General features: G+C 41.6%; 3 protein-coding genes across 4 annotated transcripts; 1 reads left to right on the top strand and 2 right to left on the bottom strand.

Annotated features, from left to right (window-relative positions):
* Positions 1-228: 228 nt before the first annotated feature.
* On the bottom strand, positions 229-1,878 carry timm8b (translocase of inner mitochondrial membrane 8 homolog B (yeast)). Its single transcript, XM_068317670.1, has 2 exons — positions 1,625-1,878; positions 229-586 (listed from the first exon to the last, which is right to left on the bottom strand). The coding sequence occupies exons 1-2, from the start codon at positions 1,715-1,717 to the stop codon at positions 428-430; spliced, it is 252 nt and encodes an 83-aa protein (XP_068173771.1). The 5' UTR covers positions 1,718-1,878; the 3' UTR covers positions 229-427.
* Positions 1,879-2,164: 286 nt separating this feature from the next.
* On the top strand, positions 2,165-6,658 carry sdhdb (succinate dehydrogenase complex, subunit D, integral membrane protein b). Its single transcript, XM_068318196.1, has 4 exons — positions 2,165-2,258; positions 2,931-3,041; positions 4,322-4,472; positions 5,636-6,658. Exons 1-4 carry the CDS (start codon positions 2,210-2,212, stop codon positions 5,799-5,801), a joined length of 477 nt encoding a protein of 158 aa, XP_068174297.1. The 5' UTR covers positions 2,165-2,209; the 3' UTR covers positions 5,802-6,658.
* Positions 6,659-11,637: 4,979 nt separating this feature from the next.
* On the bottom strand, positions 11,638-16,324 carry LOC137597086 (uncharacterized). Of its 2 annotated transcripts, none has more exons than XM_068318022.1 (5): positions 16,202-16,324; positions 14,894-14,993; positions 13,968-14,073; positions 12,973-13,024; positions 11,638-12,056 (listed from the first exon to the last, which is right to left on the bottom strand). In XM_068318022.1, exons 2-5 carry the CDS (start codon positions 14,957-14,959, stop codon positions 11,912-11,914), a joined length of 369 nt encoding a protein of 122 aa, XP_068174123.1. In that variant the 5' UTR covers positions 14,960-14,993; positions 16,202-16,324; the 3' UTR covers positions 11,638-11,911. The 2 variants fall into 2 exon arrangements, with proteins under 2 accessions (XP_068174123.1, XP_068174122.1); XM_068318021.1 differs by having other exon boundaries at positions 11,640-12,056; positions 16,130-16,317.
* Positions 16,325-19,330: the final 3,006 nt, after the last annotated feature.

Below are 19,330 nucleotides of genomic sequence, written 5' to 3'. Positions count from 1 at the left end.
TGTGTGTGGGGGGGGGGCTGAGACAGAAAGCCAGCTAATGCTCCAATCTTGTCAATTTTTGCATGAATAAAAACACATAATATAGTGAATCCCACATTCTCAGTTGTTTCCAGTCATTTTTAGTGTATTAATGAAATCAATGATTAGGCATCAACATCGAATGACGAAATTCCGACCGACTTTCTTTAAAAGCCTTTAAGATGGACATAAAACACACGACAGACGTGATCTGTTTTTTGTCATATTGTCATTTTACTTTCATACATGAGGTTCATCAATGGGACTGAACATGTGTCCCTTCACTAATGTCACATTACATTTCTTCTCAATACACACACACACACACACACACACACACTCTAACAGCAGTCTGTGAAGAGCTCCTTTTCCTGATTTCTTCACGTGGTCCTGCTGCGGTTCCGTCCTGTTAATGCGTGCCCTTCTGCATCATGCGGTTGGTGATGGTCAGGGTCGTGTCAATGAAGCGCTCCGCGCAGCTCTGCAGACACGTCTCAGTGCGGTAGTCCAGCTTAGAGCCGGGGGTGTCCACACACTTATCCCAGCAGATGTCAGTGAACCGGTGCACCTGGAATAAACACAGCTGACATTACTGGCACATAAAGACATGATCACACTGCAGAGCGGCTGCCCTCTCAGCCCAGTTCATCCGAATCCACTCCAACCCTCCAGGGTTCCTTCTTTCGGACGCCCACCTCACCAGCTTCATGTCAGTCATCTTCTTTATCTCTTGCCTTGTTAGCTCCATCCTCCACACCCTTTTACCAATATACTCCTCTCTCTCTGGACATGTTTAAACCATCAAAATCTGCTCTCTCTTACTATTTCTCCAAAACATCTCACCTTGGCTGTTCCTCTGATTAACTCATTTATGATCCATTTCAACTTGGTCACCCCTAGAGAAGTGACCAGGTTGGAAGATGTAGAGAAGCTCAACATCTTCATCTCCCCCACCTCAAAGGGCCAGATGTAACTTATAAATGTAAGTAAATGTTAAGTTACAAATGTAAAATAAATGTAACTACTCCTTGATGTTAAATAACTCTTAAAATATTAGTTATCTTAAATAACTAATGTATTAATTATTCAAGTTACAAACATTACAGTTGCACAGAAAAAAATGTTTGCTTGTTACTCTTATAAAATAAACCCTTTTAATTTGTCAGGTTATTAAACCCACAGAACTCCATCAATCAAGGATCAAACTATCAATGAATAAAGAAAAACAACATCAAACACAAACACAAGCCAACACATTAACTTTGTTCAAAATGGTTTCCTCAAAGTTAAAATGGGCTGAATTACTGCATTGTGGGAAACGTAGTTTTTGGTCAAAGAACACCTCAGACCTATTTATTTTTAGACACTGACCTTTTACGCTCTGGCGGGCCACGTAAAATGATGTGGCGGGCCACATTTGGCCCGCGGGCCTTGAATTTGACACACGTGATTTAAATGTTCATATTGGACGTTATTTCTATTTTTGACAAAAACTGTCAGAAATGCTTTATGTACATGTCGTGTTATGGTAAAAAAAAGAAAAAAAGGAAGTAAACAAAGTGCGCTGCTGTTCCGTGGTTAGCATTAGCATGGTTAGCATACAGACCTGCTCATGGAACTGCACTTTCTGCTGCTGTACGGAGATCATGCGCTGGAGCTCCGCTTCCTCCGAAGCGCTCATGTTGGCTAAACTGTCCATGGTGCTGCTGGGTCTGGGCGAACCGGCTCCAACACTCCCGCTGCTGGGCCGCTGAAACACGGTAACGTGTGGACGTGACGGCCTTAGAAGTACCTCCTCACACAAATCATTACACCCCCCATACACACACACACACACACACACGGGGGCTACATGGGCTTTCACAGTTTGGAGATCAGAGGACTAGCATGACGTAAGAGATGACGACAACAAAGATTATTCAGCTGAGTGAGAGATAGCTGACTCCAAGTCTTCACAGTCGCAAAGTTCTCACTCATTAAAACTAAAAAAGGTCATATATATTTATAAAATATCACTTCTTACCTGATTTTAACCTGAAAATCAACAATATTGTATAAAAAAAACACATGTTTACACAGTCAGTCTATTTTAAAAATTTGTGTCGATGTTGCTGATCTCTTCTAACTGTTGAAATCTTTGCGGTGGGATCTACATCCGGGTAACTGTGGTGACCTTGGTTAGTCGATCATCATGGCGGCCATCGTCCGGTTGAGTTCTGTGTGTCGCAGAGGTGTCAAACGTGAGTACTCCTGCGTGTTGTGGATTTTGGGGGTCACGTTTGCTCACGTGACTGCGTGGGGTGACGCTTTGGCCATATTCTGGTCGATTCTGGAGCCAGCTCAGGGGTGTTATGATGACATCACGAAGGGAAGAAAGACTCCAGAAAGTTCAGAAACACTGACACGTTCCCATTTGACCGTTCACATGCGCACCGAGGAGAATTCAGCATCACGTTCTTTTATCATGGTGACATCACACTATCATGGTGACATCACACTATCATGGTGACATCACACTATCATGGTGACATCACACTGTCCGAGCCTGGCGTAAAAGGGTTACGATGGAGGTTAAAGCTGCGCCAAGAGAAGCACCGGTGTGCGCATGCGCGTTTGGAGGATTCTGACGTGCCTGTAGTAATAAATAAGTTTATTAATAGTAATACATAAATTTATTAATAGTAATAAATAAGTTACAAAGTACTGTAAATAAAATGATTCATACTATAATAATAATATTATAATAATAATAAATGCATGCAAAACAAAGTTTAAGTGGGTGGATGGTTGTTTTATGTGATTGTTAATTCAACCGGTGATGTTTTGTGTGTGTGTGTGTGTGTGTGTGTGTGTGTGTGTGTGTGTGTGTGTGTGTGTGTGTGTGTGTGTGTGTGTGTGTTGTTTCTCTTCAGCTCTGTTCTACCAAAGCTCTCTGCTGGTCAGGCCGCTGGCCGTACCTCACAGACACCAGGAGCAGCCCTACATGCTGACCGCCAGGATTCACGCCTCGCAGGCCCTGAACGGTCAGTACCCACAGTGTCCAGCAGGACACGCATGTAGGATTACACGCATGTAGGGAGGACATGCATGTAGGGAGGACACGTACGCAGCAGCACACATGTAGGAAGATGCACATGCCGTAGTATGCACGTATAATACAAATATAATAATAGTGCCCCCTCGTGCATTTGTGCATCAACGCTCGCGACATCACTTTTTCATGGATTTTTAGCAGGCAGTCACGTGATACCGTACGCGCATTCTATTGGCTGACGGCATCCAGAAGTGCGCTCATTCCGTGAGTCTCGGATTTCCGTGAGACACTAAAATGCGTTAAACAGTCTATCAGAGTGTTTTAAAGGTGATACAGATAGAAGGTGGGTTAATATCAGGATGGGGGGGGTTCAGAAACGTTTAAGTTACCATAAATGATAAGATAAAGTTCGTCGCACTATCCCGGAATTCATTAATTGCGTGTGGTTCCTGGAACACATTGACCGCGAGGAATGAGGGCGCCCTGTATATAGAACAGGAAATCCTGTGTGTGACCTGTTGGAGACCACATCCTCCAGCAGAAACCCCTCAAGTGTCTGAGTTCTCTTACTGGTGTAAAAGTTGTACATGAGATGTCGTAAAGTAAAATAACAACATCTTTCAAAACGGGGCGTTCCTGCTGATACTGCATGAAAGTCAAAGGGACAGTCAGAGTAAAGAGTCTCTATCTACCCCCCCCCCCCCGGAGCCGATGGGAAGTCAGCTGAGATTTCTCACCGTCCACAAAGATGGAGATGATTTAAAACATAAAATTGACCCAAAAAGAGTGTGTGTGAGAAGTGTGAGCAGAGCTTACTCATTGGTGTCGGCGATTTGGGTCGGGGTCTAGGAGGTTTCTCTGGTGACAGGTGGGCTGGTGGCGTCTGATGGCAGCTGGGGGGTTTTTTTGCTTTCACGCCCGGATGCTGGAGACTCGGCTTTATTTTGCCACCAGGTCAGGTGGGGTCTGCTTCATGCCACCAGGTCTCACCCACGGGAACCCCCATCTGGATCAGGGGGTCACTCACCGACTCTTCCTCAGAACTGACAAACGTTGCGTTCTCATAGAGGTTTGTTTGGAGGGCTTGAATCTCAACACGTCACTCCTGTGCCGTTTCCGTGGCACTGCTCCATTCCTGGCTACCCTACCATTTCCATAATTCAGTGTAGCGACACTTTTTCCTTACATGTACAGAATGTACACACGTGTAAAGCTTCATGCTGTTGGCGTTGTCTTCAAAAGAGACCGACTGACTCTGACTCTCCACAGCGAGCTCCGGCTCAAAGGCCGCCTCCCTGCACTGGACAGCGGAACGCGCCCTGAGCGTCCTACTGCTGGCCATGGGACCTGTGGCCTACTTTAACCCCTGCCCGGTCATGGACTACTCCCTGGCAGCTGCCCTCACCCTGCATGGACACTGGTAAGACTGGTTAGCTTGGATCCAGCCAGAGAAAGGAGCTCAGACATGTGGAATCTCTCATATTTCATTTTCCCCTGCCCGTTTTGTGAATAACGATGCCTAAAGCTGTCCTTCCCCTCTTAGCGGGTTAAAAGTTCTCTGAAAGCTGCTACAAATTCTTTCCCAGACATCTCTGCTCATTATATAGATTTATCTTGTTCGCTGACCCTTACAGGACAATAGTTAATGCCATGGAAGTATATGGGTGGGTGGGAGGGTGCAGGTTAGGTTTAAGGCCTCAGCTGTCGGCAGCTATTCATTCAGGTCTGGTTCCTCCTGGGTCTTGTTTGCAAGCTTGAGAAGCTGGCTTTAGCTTAGCGTCTTAGCGATGTGCTCCCCTGTCAGTTAGAAGGCAAACTAAAAGACCCGGCAGGTGTAGACCAGTCAGGAGCTCTGTGACCCAAACCAGTTTGACCAATTGCTCCAGTGTCGTTTGCTGCCATCGTAATGAGTTGAAGCATGCTGGACCAAATGGTAACATGATGCACAGGACGTCAGTGTGTTACGGAGGGTTTTGACTAGACGTGACCACGTGGACGGTTTAACTGGAGGCTGAGAGTCAACTAAGAGTGTTTGTGTGTTCGTCCGTCCACCAAATACCTTCACAACCGTTGCAGATAGAAAGATGAAAGAAAAGCACATTACTCGGGCAGCAAAGAGATGTTGACCTTGACCTTGAGAAAACTAAGTCAAAGTCAAATTTCAACTTTTGTACATTTTTTTCCCACATATCTCAAGAACTGAATAAGATAAAAAGACGAAACAAAAGGCGTTACATTCAGGGAGGCAAAGGGAATGAAAATTAGATCACAACCTTGACCTTGAAAAACCAGGTCAAGGTCACATTTTCACTTTGATACCTTTTTAGGTACACATCTCTGAAACCTGATGAGCTATAATCACAAAACAAAAAGCAACATTTTCAGGAAGCCAGAGGCACAAAAATGTGTAGGTCAGGGTAAAATTTTGAATTCAGGTGTGTCGCAGGATGTTAAAGTCTCTGACTGCCTTGTTTGATCATGCGACTTCCTGGAACGTGGATCGGTGCTGCTGTATCTTTGCTGTGAATCCGAACCAGGTGTTTGCGTGTTACTAACACACTGTGTTTGCTGATGTTCCTCTAGGGGTATCGGACAGGTGCTGACAGATTACGTTCACGGCGACTCAAAGATTAAGATTGCCAACGCCAGCCTCTTCCTGCTGTCCACGGTCACCTTTGCCGGTCTGTGTTACTTCAACTACAATGATGTGGGCATCTGCAAAGCCATCGCCTTGCTCTGGAGCAAATGAGGAAACATTGGACTGGGAATGCTGGGAGGGGGCACGCTCCCCCTGGCTGATTGTAAACATTGAATTTGTTCCATGTACATTCTTATATATAGATAAAAATATGACTACCCCAGTATTTACAGATTGCAACTGGCAGCCGTTTTCTCCTCAGACATGTGGAAGGTCGGTTTCTTCTCGATGTGAATAAAATGCGACTGCATGGAGATTCAAACAGCTGTCCAGAATCTGAAACCATCCATGACTTCTGTTGTCTTACCAGATGGTGCTATTTGATCTGATAGTAATTTTGCGTGTTGTGTTTGTGTCGCACTGTGTAAGTACTGTTCTTGAACCTATGAGACACTACAGCCGATGCCACAGATTAAATAACAGTTGGTTGCTATTGATTCAGACCTGACGTCCACCCATCAGCCATCCTCTACAGACAAACATCACTCCAGACAGCAACAGCGATCATATGAATGCTATTATGGGATCAGTAGTCATGTATAAAATATTCTCCTTCCACTGTGCGAGTGAGCAAACCGCAACTTTAGAAATGACATTATTATAAAATGATTAAAATTTGTGTTTTTCTTTGCTTTTGCACTGATTTAATATTTTCTGAATTATTGTGCTTCTGGTTGATGAGATTTGACATGTCTGGTAACTCACTACTACTCTAATGCTGCATTCACTCAGATTTGAAGCTTTATGATGATGACGCCACCGATGTTTTGTGGGGGGAACACGTGTCCAAATCTGACTTCTGTTTGTTCCTCCAGAAATAATCTGCATGCTCTTCATTTGCTTTCATTTATTGTTGGTTCATATCATAAAATGTTCCTTCTTCAGCAAAATAAACACAGCTTTACAGATTTTACATTTTCATTTTTATTCTTTCAGACAAGAAACAGAAGCTAGCATCTTCTTAAAAAGCTCAAATTACTCCAAATAAAATAAAAATCCATGCAATAAATAAATGCAACATTTTTATAGATGATTTGTTAGTATCGTAATTCATTTTAAACCTCACAAAATTCCACTTTAAAGTACATAACCTCCAGCGCAGGCTGAACGTTAACAGCATTGAAATGACTAAAAACTACAGTATATACCATTAAATTCCAGTTTAAAAAAAAAATCATTCTTCCCTCTTTTTCTGTCATTGACTTTAATAAATCACAAATCTAAAATGCTGACATGCGGATAGGAAAAGGATGAAACAGTTTGGTTGTGGTGAATTCATGACCTTAAGAAAAACTCCGTAGAATCGTCCACATCATCTCTTCCTTTATAACGCAGGACCAGTTTGCTCACACCACTCTTCTTCTCATCAGGCTCAAAGGCCAGAAATGTATTGGGGTAAATGGAGGACTCCAGCGAGTACCTGGAATCCGCCAGCTTCCTCCGGTTGAACACCGCCCTGTGTGCACTGGAACTGATGTTGAGTGGAAGATCCTGCAGGGAAGATGTTCCTGATTCAACTTGGAAATGTGGTTTTTACAACAACAACAACAACAACAAACACCTCCGGTGGCATCATACACCTGTGGTGACTTGACGTTTCTAGATATCATTAACTTTTATTGCTCTGCTTGAGAGGAACATAACAAATGATTCTCTTCCACAACTTACCTGTTTGTCATTAACTGCCGCACCTAAAGAACCCAAGTTCATATAACAAGTCAGAGAACACAATGAGGTACAAAACACCAAGGTTTTGGTTCTGTTATGTAACAACGCTGGTGTGTGGTCCCACCAATAACATTTAATCGCCAGACAGGACAAGCAAAGCCAGAACTGGTCCCAGTTCAGGCAGAGGTCTACATGTACTAACTCTTCTTACGAAGTAGTCCACACTCACCATCTCCACAGGATGAATTTCACGCTTGTCGTTGCAGCACACCATTATCTTCTTGCCATTTTTTTCAGCATACAGCATTACCGACCTGCCTCCCTTCCCCCCCCCTTCAGTGTTCTTGTAAATCTGGAAGTTGTATCTGTTTCCTAAAAAACAAAGAGAGGCGAAAGAGACTTCAGCGTGTGACCGAATGACTGGCCCGAGTCGGATCCTGATCCGACGATGGATCGACTTTCACCTCCAGGCTGGAGATGCTGCACACTGAGGCGTGTACAAAAAGAGACTACCGGAAACCTGCACCACAGAGTTCTGTTTGTTTTACTGCCTGTTGGTCAGAACATCTCCCAACGCCCCTTCAGTGACTTTTCGAGAGGTGAGGACTTAGGGTTAGATTTTGGTCCAGATGCAGTAAAAATAGTCTCTTTAACACCGACAGCTGGACAAACAGCTGGCCAACGTTAGGCTTCAGTCACATTTCATCTATCATGAATATATAATACTGTAAAGACGTGTCTTTTTATCAGTTCAGACCCGGGCACACGTCTGGTCCAGCCTGGACCTGAATCTCTTCCATCATGATGACATCACGAAGATTTAAATGTTGTCCACAGAAAATGGGGAGTCATGGTCTGTTTACCTGATGAACAACTTAAATAGATTCTTAGTATCTGAAAGCTGATGGGTGAGAGAACCAGAAGGGGTTGCCTCTTACCAGACTGGGACTGCTGGGTGTTCAGGTTTTTCATTTCAAACCCATCTTCAGAACAATAAATCAGAAATTTATTGTCTTTGCTTACGATGAAATATTGCTCAACCGGCAAGACAGACTTTTGTAAGGCATCTTCCTCCAAATCTATGTTTGGGTAGAAAAACACGTTACAACATGCACATATTTAACTACAGACACACAATGAAGGACAAAAGCCACAGCTGCACAACATTTAACTTTATTAACCTGTATATTTATGAGATAAAATGTTCTTACCTGTGCAGTCTTCAGCCTCTTCAGGAAGCAGCCGACATTCAGAGACAGGATGTCAAGAGTTTCGCGCAAAAAATAAAACAAATTGGAGAATAACAGTCATTTAAAACAGGTGTAGATACAATATAATATATTCTGTTAAACAGATGTTCCTGTGAACTGGAGACTCATCCAGGGTGTACCCTGCCTCTTGCAAGGGTACATGGCATCAGATTTCACATAAGTGATATACATACAAAAAAAGTATACGTCTTAATTCTTTAGAATTAGGTGCCATTATCACTCATACACAACTAAAATGATGTTATATTATTAATAATTTATGAAATTTGAAACAAGATTTACCTTCAAAGTAAAAGGCTTCCTCAGTGACGAGAAATAACCGAACAGTGGAGCAGCTCTCAGCAGCCATCAGGGGCCCCTGGAACGACAAGAGAAAGGCAGCAAGTCGTCTCGTTTGTTCTTACATACAGGGAGGTGTGTGTGTGTGTGTGTGTGTGTGTGTGTGTGTGTGTGTGTGTGTGTGTGTGTGTGTGTGTGTGTGTGTGAGAGAGAGAGAGAGAGAGAGAGAGAGATATTAAAATCAGGTTTTTGACACAAAATCTGCCGCCTGAGCCACACACACCTGAGCAGAACTCTGACACACCTGAGCAGAACTCTGACACACCTGAGCAGAACTCTGACACACCTGAGCAGAACTCTGACACGTGACTGAGACCAGACCTCTTGTACGTCACAAAAAACCGGCTTTCATCGTTGGGAGCGCGAGCTCTCCGCGCGCCCGTCAAGAGATGAGAAGCATCCGCCCTGAGACTTAAATCCTTCCGACGGTCGAACTTCTGTCATTTGCCTCACAAATCAGTTATATATGTCTTATAAATGAGTTATAAAGGAGAATACCTGCGTTACCTGACGTCAACAGATGTACCCAAACAGGTGACGGATGCCCCGTGGAGGTGCAGTTCTGATGGCGGGTAAATGAATGGAGCACTTCCTGCTTGCTCAGGCGCTATACCCCGCTCTTCACCGGACCACGTGCTGCCCTGTTTGAGAATTTGCGGAAGTGAAAGAAGATCAAACAGGTCCACACACATTTTCAGTTTTCCCTTTTTTAGTTTCATTCTCCTCCAGCACCAGATCCTGGTGGTCCTCATCGGTGATCCTGGTGGTCCTCATCGGTGATCCTGGTGGTCCTCATCGGTGATCCACGGGCCTCATCTGTGTTTGGTTAAATCAAAGCGAAATCACTACAAAACAAGACGAGTCCAGCTTGTTTTAGTTTGATCGCATTATGAAAATGTTCACATCACAAATATTCCACTACGACAAAACACTTCCAATTAGTTGAGGACAAAATTGGTGCAATTTCAAGAAGAAGTTAGATTTTAGGCGTCATGTAAGCGTCTGTACAAGACAAGTAACTTTAAATCACATCCTCTCTGGGATTGCACAAAATACAAACAACTCTTCTGGATGTCAAATATTTATTTGTCATGTCCACATCTCAATCGTGAGCTAACTCACCACACTGCAAACGGAGGTGGAAACTACTCAAGAGGGAAAGCAAATGTCTGAAAGACCAGTAATCCTGTCTACAACTGTCTTTGTGTTCATACTTATATACAATCAACACAGCCTTCAGTGTGTCTTCGCCAATTCACAAAAATAAATAGGGTGACAACCATTTTTTTTGGAACAGTGAACGCTGTGTCTATTTTTCCCTTATTTGACAATTTGAGGCAATGAGAATCAAGCATCAGGTTTTTGGGGGGAAAAACGTTTAAAAAAACCCCCCATTTTTACACGAGACGTGTGAAATAATCTTGTGGGCTATATTACCTGTCCATGAACGGCCTCCCCAGCCAGCACAGTTGTGCACTGGTATTTCCCCCAGGTGACCACACACCCAGGCATCTGCATTTCCAGGCTGAACTCACTTCTTGGTTCTTGCTTTGATCACACAAACATAATTTTGAGGCTGTGTGAACACAACAGTGTTCGCAAGTCAGCTGCTCCTCTGACTGATGAATGATGGCCAGGTTTTGTCTCCTCATCACACCAAGACATAAAGACAAGAGGCCAAAGACATAGATTAACTGGACCTGCTTTTTTCTCCTGTTATACGTTTACTAGCGGGAACCCATGGAAATTATGTTAAAACCGTAATATCAGACTTTGTTTTCTTTTTTTTCTTCGCTGTCACAAGAAAACAAACCCCCATGTCTGGACGAAGCCGTAACGGCTCAGAGTGTGTGGCACGGACGAACGCTAAGACGAAGGCCGCTTCGGCGTTACGGTCCAGCCATCCGGGCAGACACCGGCTTCGTGAGTTCGGTCCTGGTGAATCAAGCCTCGGGGTTCCCCGCACGACAACGTGAGGTCCGTCACAATCAAAGAACACAACTGCTATATTTGACGAAGCCAAAACGGTTCTACGAGAGACAGACAAAAGTGAAGACTGGAGCTAACTCGGCCCGAACTTCTGGGTAGACCCTGGAAGCATGACAGCGTGAGGTTTTCAAGTTAGCTTATTCAAATATATACGTGGGGAGATTCCTTTAATTTGTTGATCAGTTTGTTTAACAGGGACAACACTTCTAGCCCAGAGAGTCACTCATCTGTAGTCTCTGAACAGATGTTACAACGTCAACCTAAAAACAATTGAGGCATGTCATTCGTCATGTATGGACGTGCAGGAGAACTGGAGGTGCTGGTCATTCAGGGATGGAACATCAGCGACTGATGTCAGGAAAAGTTGTCATAACAGCAGTAGATGGACGGGTCAGTTTGCCTCCAACTGCAACGATTGAACAGTATGCATGAAGCTCACTGGCGCCTTCTGTTGACCATCTGTTGGAATAACCACTAAATTCATAACAGAGACGTTCTAAGTAGTCATGTGACAGGAAACAAGGAATTTGATCTCGAGTCTGGGGGTGGAAAGATTTTCTTGTGTTCTCCAAAATAAGGAATTTTCTCCTGCTTTTGTTCTTCTATTTTACAAAATGATAACACAGTTCTGTACTTCTTAGCCACTTTAATCCTTGGTGAACAGTAATACAGTATCTACATCTATGCAAACTGAACATTAAGCAGCTTCCTTTCTCATTTCATGGCCTTTGTGTTATTGTGGGGAAATATCAGAGGAACAACTCTGAGATTTTGTAGAAAAAAACTAAGCAAACTCAGTTAATAGAAAATACTCTCAATAATATTATATAATATATAATACATCCTACATTTGAACTGCAGAGGACACGTGTAATACACACAACCAGCTTCAGCTCAACCCTGAAGCTTATCAGAAATCACAGACAATGTCTGCCTCAGATATTCCTTCTTTTCTTTGAGATGGGACTCCACATTTGCAGCTCCCACCAGAATACCTTCCAGCTCCTTGATCTGGGAGGTGTCAGCCACGGCTCTCTCTCTGCAACAAACCAGAAACCATACAGGTTACATCCGCTCCTCAGGTAGGGCGTGAGAAAAGGGCTAATCCATGTTGACCGTCCGGATCATCATTTGGATCGAGAGTGATTTTTTTTTAACCATTATTGAACAATCACTAGATTTAATTCAACTTCATGAATAATGTCCACAATGACAGGATCTGATCTTGATCTGGTGATCCAGAATGTTTCAACATCCCTGCTGATAGGTAACAGATGATAATGATCCAGACTGACCTGAGATCAGATCAGGGTTGGAACTGGTCAGGAGTTAAACTATCTGCTAAAGGTCCTGATTTGGGTCCTGAAGAGAACCACCCTCAGTAAAGTCTAGTTCCTAGAACAGTGGTTCTTAACCTTGTTGGAGGTACCGAACCCTGCCGGTTTTCATATGCTCACTCACCGAACCCTGACTAAAAAAACTTTTTTTATTTCCATCCACCTTAAGGAAGTGTTCCTTTACTTTTGCCAGTGCGAGACTAGAGTTGCTCAACTTGACATTGCAAATCATGCAGAACGCTGACTCCCATCACGTTCCGTTACACAGGACATGTAAATTCACGTTGCACATATTTGTCTGACCACTTTTTTTTGCTCAACATAGTGACTATGAATTAAAATATTAAGAAAGCAATTGGATGACGTACCATCATGACAGGCATAAATCGACTACAGAGTGCGCAAAATCCCGTGTAGCACAGGTACGCTAATCGATGTAGCATGATCACCTGCAGCCAGTGATGGCTAAGGGGGGCGTGTCATCACGAATTGACACGACTGTCAAACGTACAGTGATTCGTGTTTGTTCGACCCTCTGGTGGTCAGAGGTCAGGATAGACGTACAGCAGCGTCAGACCTGAGAACTGCATTGAAACACAGGTGATCAATGTGACCTACCTTAACAGGTTAGATAATGTCGTCATCAGAGAGCAGATGTCTTTTCTAGCGGCTGTGACAGAAGCAGAAACACGGGTCACCCATGAAAACTCCTCAGATCAACCACCAGAGGTCATTATTTGTTAAGGATCATGTTTATTCCTGTGAACTCAATGAGAGTCAATAAATAAAAGCAAGGATGACAGCAATAGAGAAATATTCTGCAGGAAGGGTTGATCAAACCTAACCCCTATGAAGCTTCAGGAAAGACTTGTCTGAGCCGTTTAGCTTAGCATGACAGCACTGCAGAAGCAACCCCTTGGTGTGTTGTCATTGAGGAGATGGCCCTAAACCCGTGAGTCACCTCATGTTCATCCATACTGATAAACAGGTGAAGCAGACGACACACAACGTGTTTGTATGTGAGTTTCACAGATGTCTTATTTAGCTTCAGAATGAAGAAATGAGGGTTGGTGCCTACATTCTTTAGTGCTGCTTCGTGGAATACAAGGCATTAGCATACTTCCCTAAAATGTCAAATCATTTCTTTAATAACAAGTCAAGCAGGCCTTAAATCTCCCGTTGCCTCTATCTTAAATCCTGTTCATCACAGCATCGATGTTTAAACTGAGGGTTTAACTGTAAGCCTGAAGGCTTCACACTCACACAGCCTCACTTCTTTCTGACAGGATAATAAAATAAATAATTGTAAGAATTACAATACCATTAATAAAACAGTAATATTATTTAACATAATATCAATAACTATGATTATGCCACTATTATTACTACTACTGCTACTATTAATATAATAGGAATAATAATGATAACATATAATAATAATAAGAAGAATTAGAATAATAATAAGAACCACCTTTTAAAAGAGCACTTTTCAAAACCTTGACCAAAGTGTGTTACAGGGGAAGAAAGAGTTAAAACCATTGAAAGGTGAAGAAATGCCTTTAATGTGTCTTGGCAGCCCTTTTTTTACCTGGCTGTGACATACATCTACACACCTGTGGTTGTAACCTCAAACAAATCTGCTGACTTCAGGGTCGGCTCGCAGGAAGGCTTTCTCTTTTTTAGTGGAGATTTGTCTGGAGTAGCAGGTGTGCATTCCACCTTTTCAAACAGAAAGAGCGCCGGTTACCTATCACTATCTATCGATATAGTATCATCTATCCATAATCTACATGGATATAGATGTCCCTGGAAAAATTCTGATGTGGCCAAAATGACCTGTAATTTACCTGTGATCTGTTGTCACCAAACAGGTCAAAATAAGGTACTTTAACTAAAAAGAAATATGGGATGCACACCTTCAGGACCTTCAGAACACATGTGACATTTCACTGACTCTTTTACAGAAGCATTTTTACAGAAGAAAGCAAGAACTACATTAAAAACATTCTCTTTTTCTTTTACCAGTGTCAAACTATGCAACAATTGGGACAAACAACTTCTAGGAGTCTAGGAACGCTACCGGCCTTTAAAAAAGGATCTAAAGAATTTACATTGCAAGGTTACAGAACAGATGGAAATGATGGTTAATGTTTCAGATTTTTATTGTTTATTATAATCATAACAGTGTGTACAGGTACTGTAAGAACACTGGCTAGATGAAGACATGTGCAGACACATACGTCTATTGGGACTGAATGGACGGTTTAAAACAACAATGTGCCAAAATAAATCAAATGCTAAATTTTATCCATGAATTGGTTGACAACATATTGTAATGAGAGAGGTCTTTGTTGATTTAAGGAATGGGAATTTTGCAAGCCAAATGGCTTCTACCCGTCAAGCCCTTTTTTTTTCTCAGATGTTGTTGATGATGTTGCAAATGTGATGAAGGTGTGTAGTCTGTTGTAATAACATCTCCAGAAAGAAAATAAATAAATAAATAAATAAACAGGTTGCTGCTCTCCTTCGGACTTCTTACCTCTTGGGTTGTGGTCTGCTTGTTGTTGTTCCCTTGTCTCTGAGATGGAATTGCTTTTGCTGCCATCTGTGCTGCTTCTTTCTTTTAGATCTAGCCTTTACTGAAAATGTGAAGTTAGACAAATGAATAACTACTAATCCCAAATGTCTCTCGCCGACAATAGAGAGTAGTAAAGTCCAGTTTGTCCAGTAAACCAGCTCCTCTATCTGGCTCAAGACATTGACTAACTAACCCAGTAAACCATTTAACCCAATTCCTTCCTTTTATCAACAGAAAGCTAACAACAAAGCTGGTTATCTTCAGGGACTAACTATAACGTTGTCAACATATATTTAAATTGGTAATTAGTCGATTTAACATCAGATACTATACTTTGTCCTGTGCATGCATTGAGGAACTAGTTAGATAACATACAGTAAATATAAAATAGCTTGTTATCATATGAACTACTTATTTAAAATATATGTAAACTAGATAGCTAATTATATATATATATATATATATATATATATATATATATACTAGTTAGGTAACATATGAAAACTGTATGGCTAACATATATAAACTAGTTGGCTTACATACAGTACTGTATATGTAAACTATCTAGCTGACATAAAATACTGTAGTTAGCTAACATATATAAACTAGCTGGCTAACATATGTAAATTAGTTAGCTAACGTAGGTAAACTAGTTAGATAACATATGTAAACTAGTTAGCTAACATATGTAAATTAGTTAGCTAACGTAGGTAAACTAGTTAGCTAATATATGTAAACTAGCTCGCTAACATATGTAAATTAGTTAGCTAACGTAGTTCAACTAGTTAGCTAACATATGTAAACTAGTTAGCTAACACGTAAATTAGTTAGCCAACGTAGGTAAACTAGTTAGCTAACATATGTAAACTAGTTAGCTAACGTAGGTAAACTAGTTAGCTAACATATGTAAACTGGTCAGCTTAAGTAGGTAAACTAGTTAGCTAACATATGTAAACTAGTTAGCTAACATATGTAAACTGGTTAGCTTAAGTAGGTAAACTAGTTAGCTAACATATGTAAACTGGTCAACTTAAGTAGGTAAACTAGTTAGCTAACATATGTAAACTAGTTAGCTAACATATGTAAACTAGCTAACATATCAGAACTAGTAAGCCAACATAAAACAGTCGCAAGTTAAGCTAGCAGCCCGCTAATGGTTAAGGTGCAGCAGTGCGGTGTGAAGCAGGTTTATCCTACCGGGTTTATGTCTCACACAGAATGTCTCACACAGAATGGTTCACACAGAATGGTTCACACAGACTGGTTCACACAGAATGGTTCGTTTGAGCGCGGAAAACAACGACGTTGTGTCCGTCACTCGGGCTCTGAACGGCGCCAGTTTCAATTCATCTCAAGAGACGGAGCAGCGGCGCGCGAGCGCCTGAGTGGCGCGTTCAGAGCCCCGCGTGAAGTCAAGTAAAACGGCGTTGCTAAGGATGAAATCTAGCCTGCATGAGAGCACACGTCACACGGCGTGTACCTTTCGAGAGTAATTATACATGTCATACACATACATTATGCTGCTATTCCCGGTGGAATATGTATTTATGTATTTGTAATGTCAACATCTGGTTCTGAGAGTTTTCATTTGGTGTAACAGTAAAACACGCGTTCGCTGAGATCCGACGTGAGGCGTTCAAAGACGGTCGTCAATCGTCCGATGCTGACATACAACTGACATCAATGTAGATGGAATAACATCCGGCATTTAATCAGCTGTCGGACGGTCTTCACCTCCTGAAACAGTTTTCATTGGGGCCTGTGATAAACCGGCTCGTCCAGGGAGAAAGTCAGAAAACAGCCAATCCATTTCATGTGGTGTGTATTCTGTTTGCTTTGCTTTCACATGCCGCCCTGACATCCAAATTTCCCAGTAGGGGATGAATAAAATACATATCTTGTCTCATAATTTACACTTCTAAATAATAACTTACTTCCACAAAAACAGTTTCTGTACAGATCAAATAGTTCCCTTCTGATTTTCCTCTGGCGGATGGATATAGATCAAATGTTGAAATCAACAAAAGCTAAAGATAGACGATTGTGGAATATTTTCACGTATCCTGTGAGTGAAATGAGTGAGTGAAATGATTTTATTCATCACTTACACTGGAATTATTTTGGGGCTCTTTCAATGTGAACAGCAGGACTGACAGCAAGGAAGACCTGATTCCTGTGGGACATATGTGAATAAAACTAAAGCTCCTTTAATATCTTACTTCAATTTTATCTAAGTTACAGTCTGAGGACGACAGTCTGAATGAGACATCTTTTTGTTTTCTTGTACTGGGTTCCCAGCAGAAAGGGGAATCATTTATTTTTCTATTTCCATACATCATGGCTGACTGTGTGCTTGCAGTCGCAGAAATAAATAGTCACGTAAACATCATTATTAGTTAAAGCACATGTTTTCTCATGGTGGCCCAGTGGGTAGAGCTGAAGAAGGTCCTTGGTTTGATTGCATCATCTCCCTGCGTCTGCGTGGGTTCGCTCCAGGTTCTCCGGCTTCCTCCCACCATCAAAAACATGCAACTTACGTGAATTGATCACTCTAATTTGTCTCTATCTGTCTGGGTCATCACTGTAAATGAGAACTTGTTCTCAATTGACCTAAAATAAAAAAAATAGATACAACTTCTGGATACATCTCAACAAAAGAAATGATTTTCTTGATGTGAAATGTTTTTTTAATATTAATACTTGAAAGCTCAAAATTGTTGTCTGGATTCACCAGAAATGATAAAATAGGTAATCTATTAACACACAGTGCCCACAAGGTCACTGTGGTCTCTACGCTGCATCCAAGCCAAATAAGAGCAAGCTGCCCTCAGCTACGTTTTAAGCTCTCTTCAATGACTGGGTGACGTTGCTGCTTGTTGGCAGGAACTGTAATACGTCATATATACCAATCCAGATCATCCGAATCACGCTCAGTGGGTGACATGCCCGGTGAGAATGCTGGCCACACAAGAACTAGGATGTTTTCAGCGTCCAGGAATCCTTGCAACACCAGGTGATGGTCATAGATGAATGGTATACAATATGCCTCAGGATCTCATCACAATATCTCTGCTCATTCAAAATGACATCAATAAAATGCACCTGTGCCTGTTGTCCTTAACACATGCCTGCCACCATGTGCCACTCGATCCAATGTAGAGACACACCTCTGGAATAATCACCCTGTCGAATCAGGATCTTGATTCGACACCCGTGAGGTGGGATGGATTACTTCAGAGAAGGAGAAGCGCTCACTAACAGATTTTGACAGATTTGTCAACAAAATAAAAAGAAGATTATTTGGGAAATGAGATATTTGTGTACATTGAAAATGTTTTACATCTTTGAGATTGTGAAACACAGGAGCAAAAACATAAATGTTGCATTTATATGTTTATTTCAGGATATACTGTATATATATATCCTGAAATATATATCCTGGAAAAAACATATAAATACATAACCAGTATACATTTATATAAAGTAAATATATTTATAAAAACTTTATATACACACACTTATACAGAGTTTATATTTATATATACTTTATATATACAGTACAATTGTTAGATTTATTGTTTATATTTTTGTTTTTATTGTTGATTATTATAATAATATTATTGTTGTTGTTTGTATTAATTTTATTCTTATTCATAGTATTATTGTGAATGTTATCCTGTCAGAAAGAAGTGAGGCTGTGTGAGTGTGAAGCCTTCAGGCTTACAGTTAAACCCTCAGTTTAAACATCGATGCTGGGATGAACAGGATTTAAGATAGAGGCAACGGGAGATTTAAGGCCTGCTTGACTTGTTATTAAAGAAATTATTTGACATTAAGAGAAGTATGCTAATTCCTTGTGTTCCAGCACCAAAGAATCTAGGCACCAACACTCATCTCTTCATTCTGAAGCTAAATCAGACACCTGTGAAACTCACCTATGAACATGTTGTGTGTCGTCTGCTTCACCTGTTTATCAGTATGGATGAACATGAGGTGACTCAACACGGACACATCCAGAAATGTCTCTGAGTCTTTCCTGAAGCTTCATAGGGGTTAGGTTTGATCAGCCCTTCCTACAGAATATTTCTCTATTGCTGTCATCATGTTTTATTTATTGACTCTTTTGTTGGCTTTGTTGTTTCTTGATAGTTTTAATTATACTTGGAAATAACATGTACATTTAAGGCCCTCAAAACCAGAACAGCTGTCAACAAACATTCTTGTTGAGCTCACAGTTGTGGGAGGTAAGGAGGAGGAACAGCATATTAGGAGCATGTCTTCAGTCTGATCATATGACAAAGTCATTGTCTGAAGTGAATGATGTGACTCCAAACTGCTGCTGCTCTTCACTCCACTGAAATAGTTCAGATGAACAGCGTCTCTTTCACATGGGTTAGG

Source organism: Antennarius striatus, chromosome 6, assembly GCF_040054535.1.
Source record: "Antennarius striatus isolate MH-2024 chromosome 6, ASM4005453v1, whole genome shotgun sequence".
Classification (NCBI taxonomy): Eukaryota; Metazoa; Chordata; class Actinopteri; order Lophiiformes; family Antennariidae; genus Antennarius; species Antennarius striatus.
The sequence above is the reverse complement of the archived record's forward strand: the minus strand, read 5'-3'. Positions and strand labels throughout refer to the sequence as shown.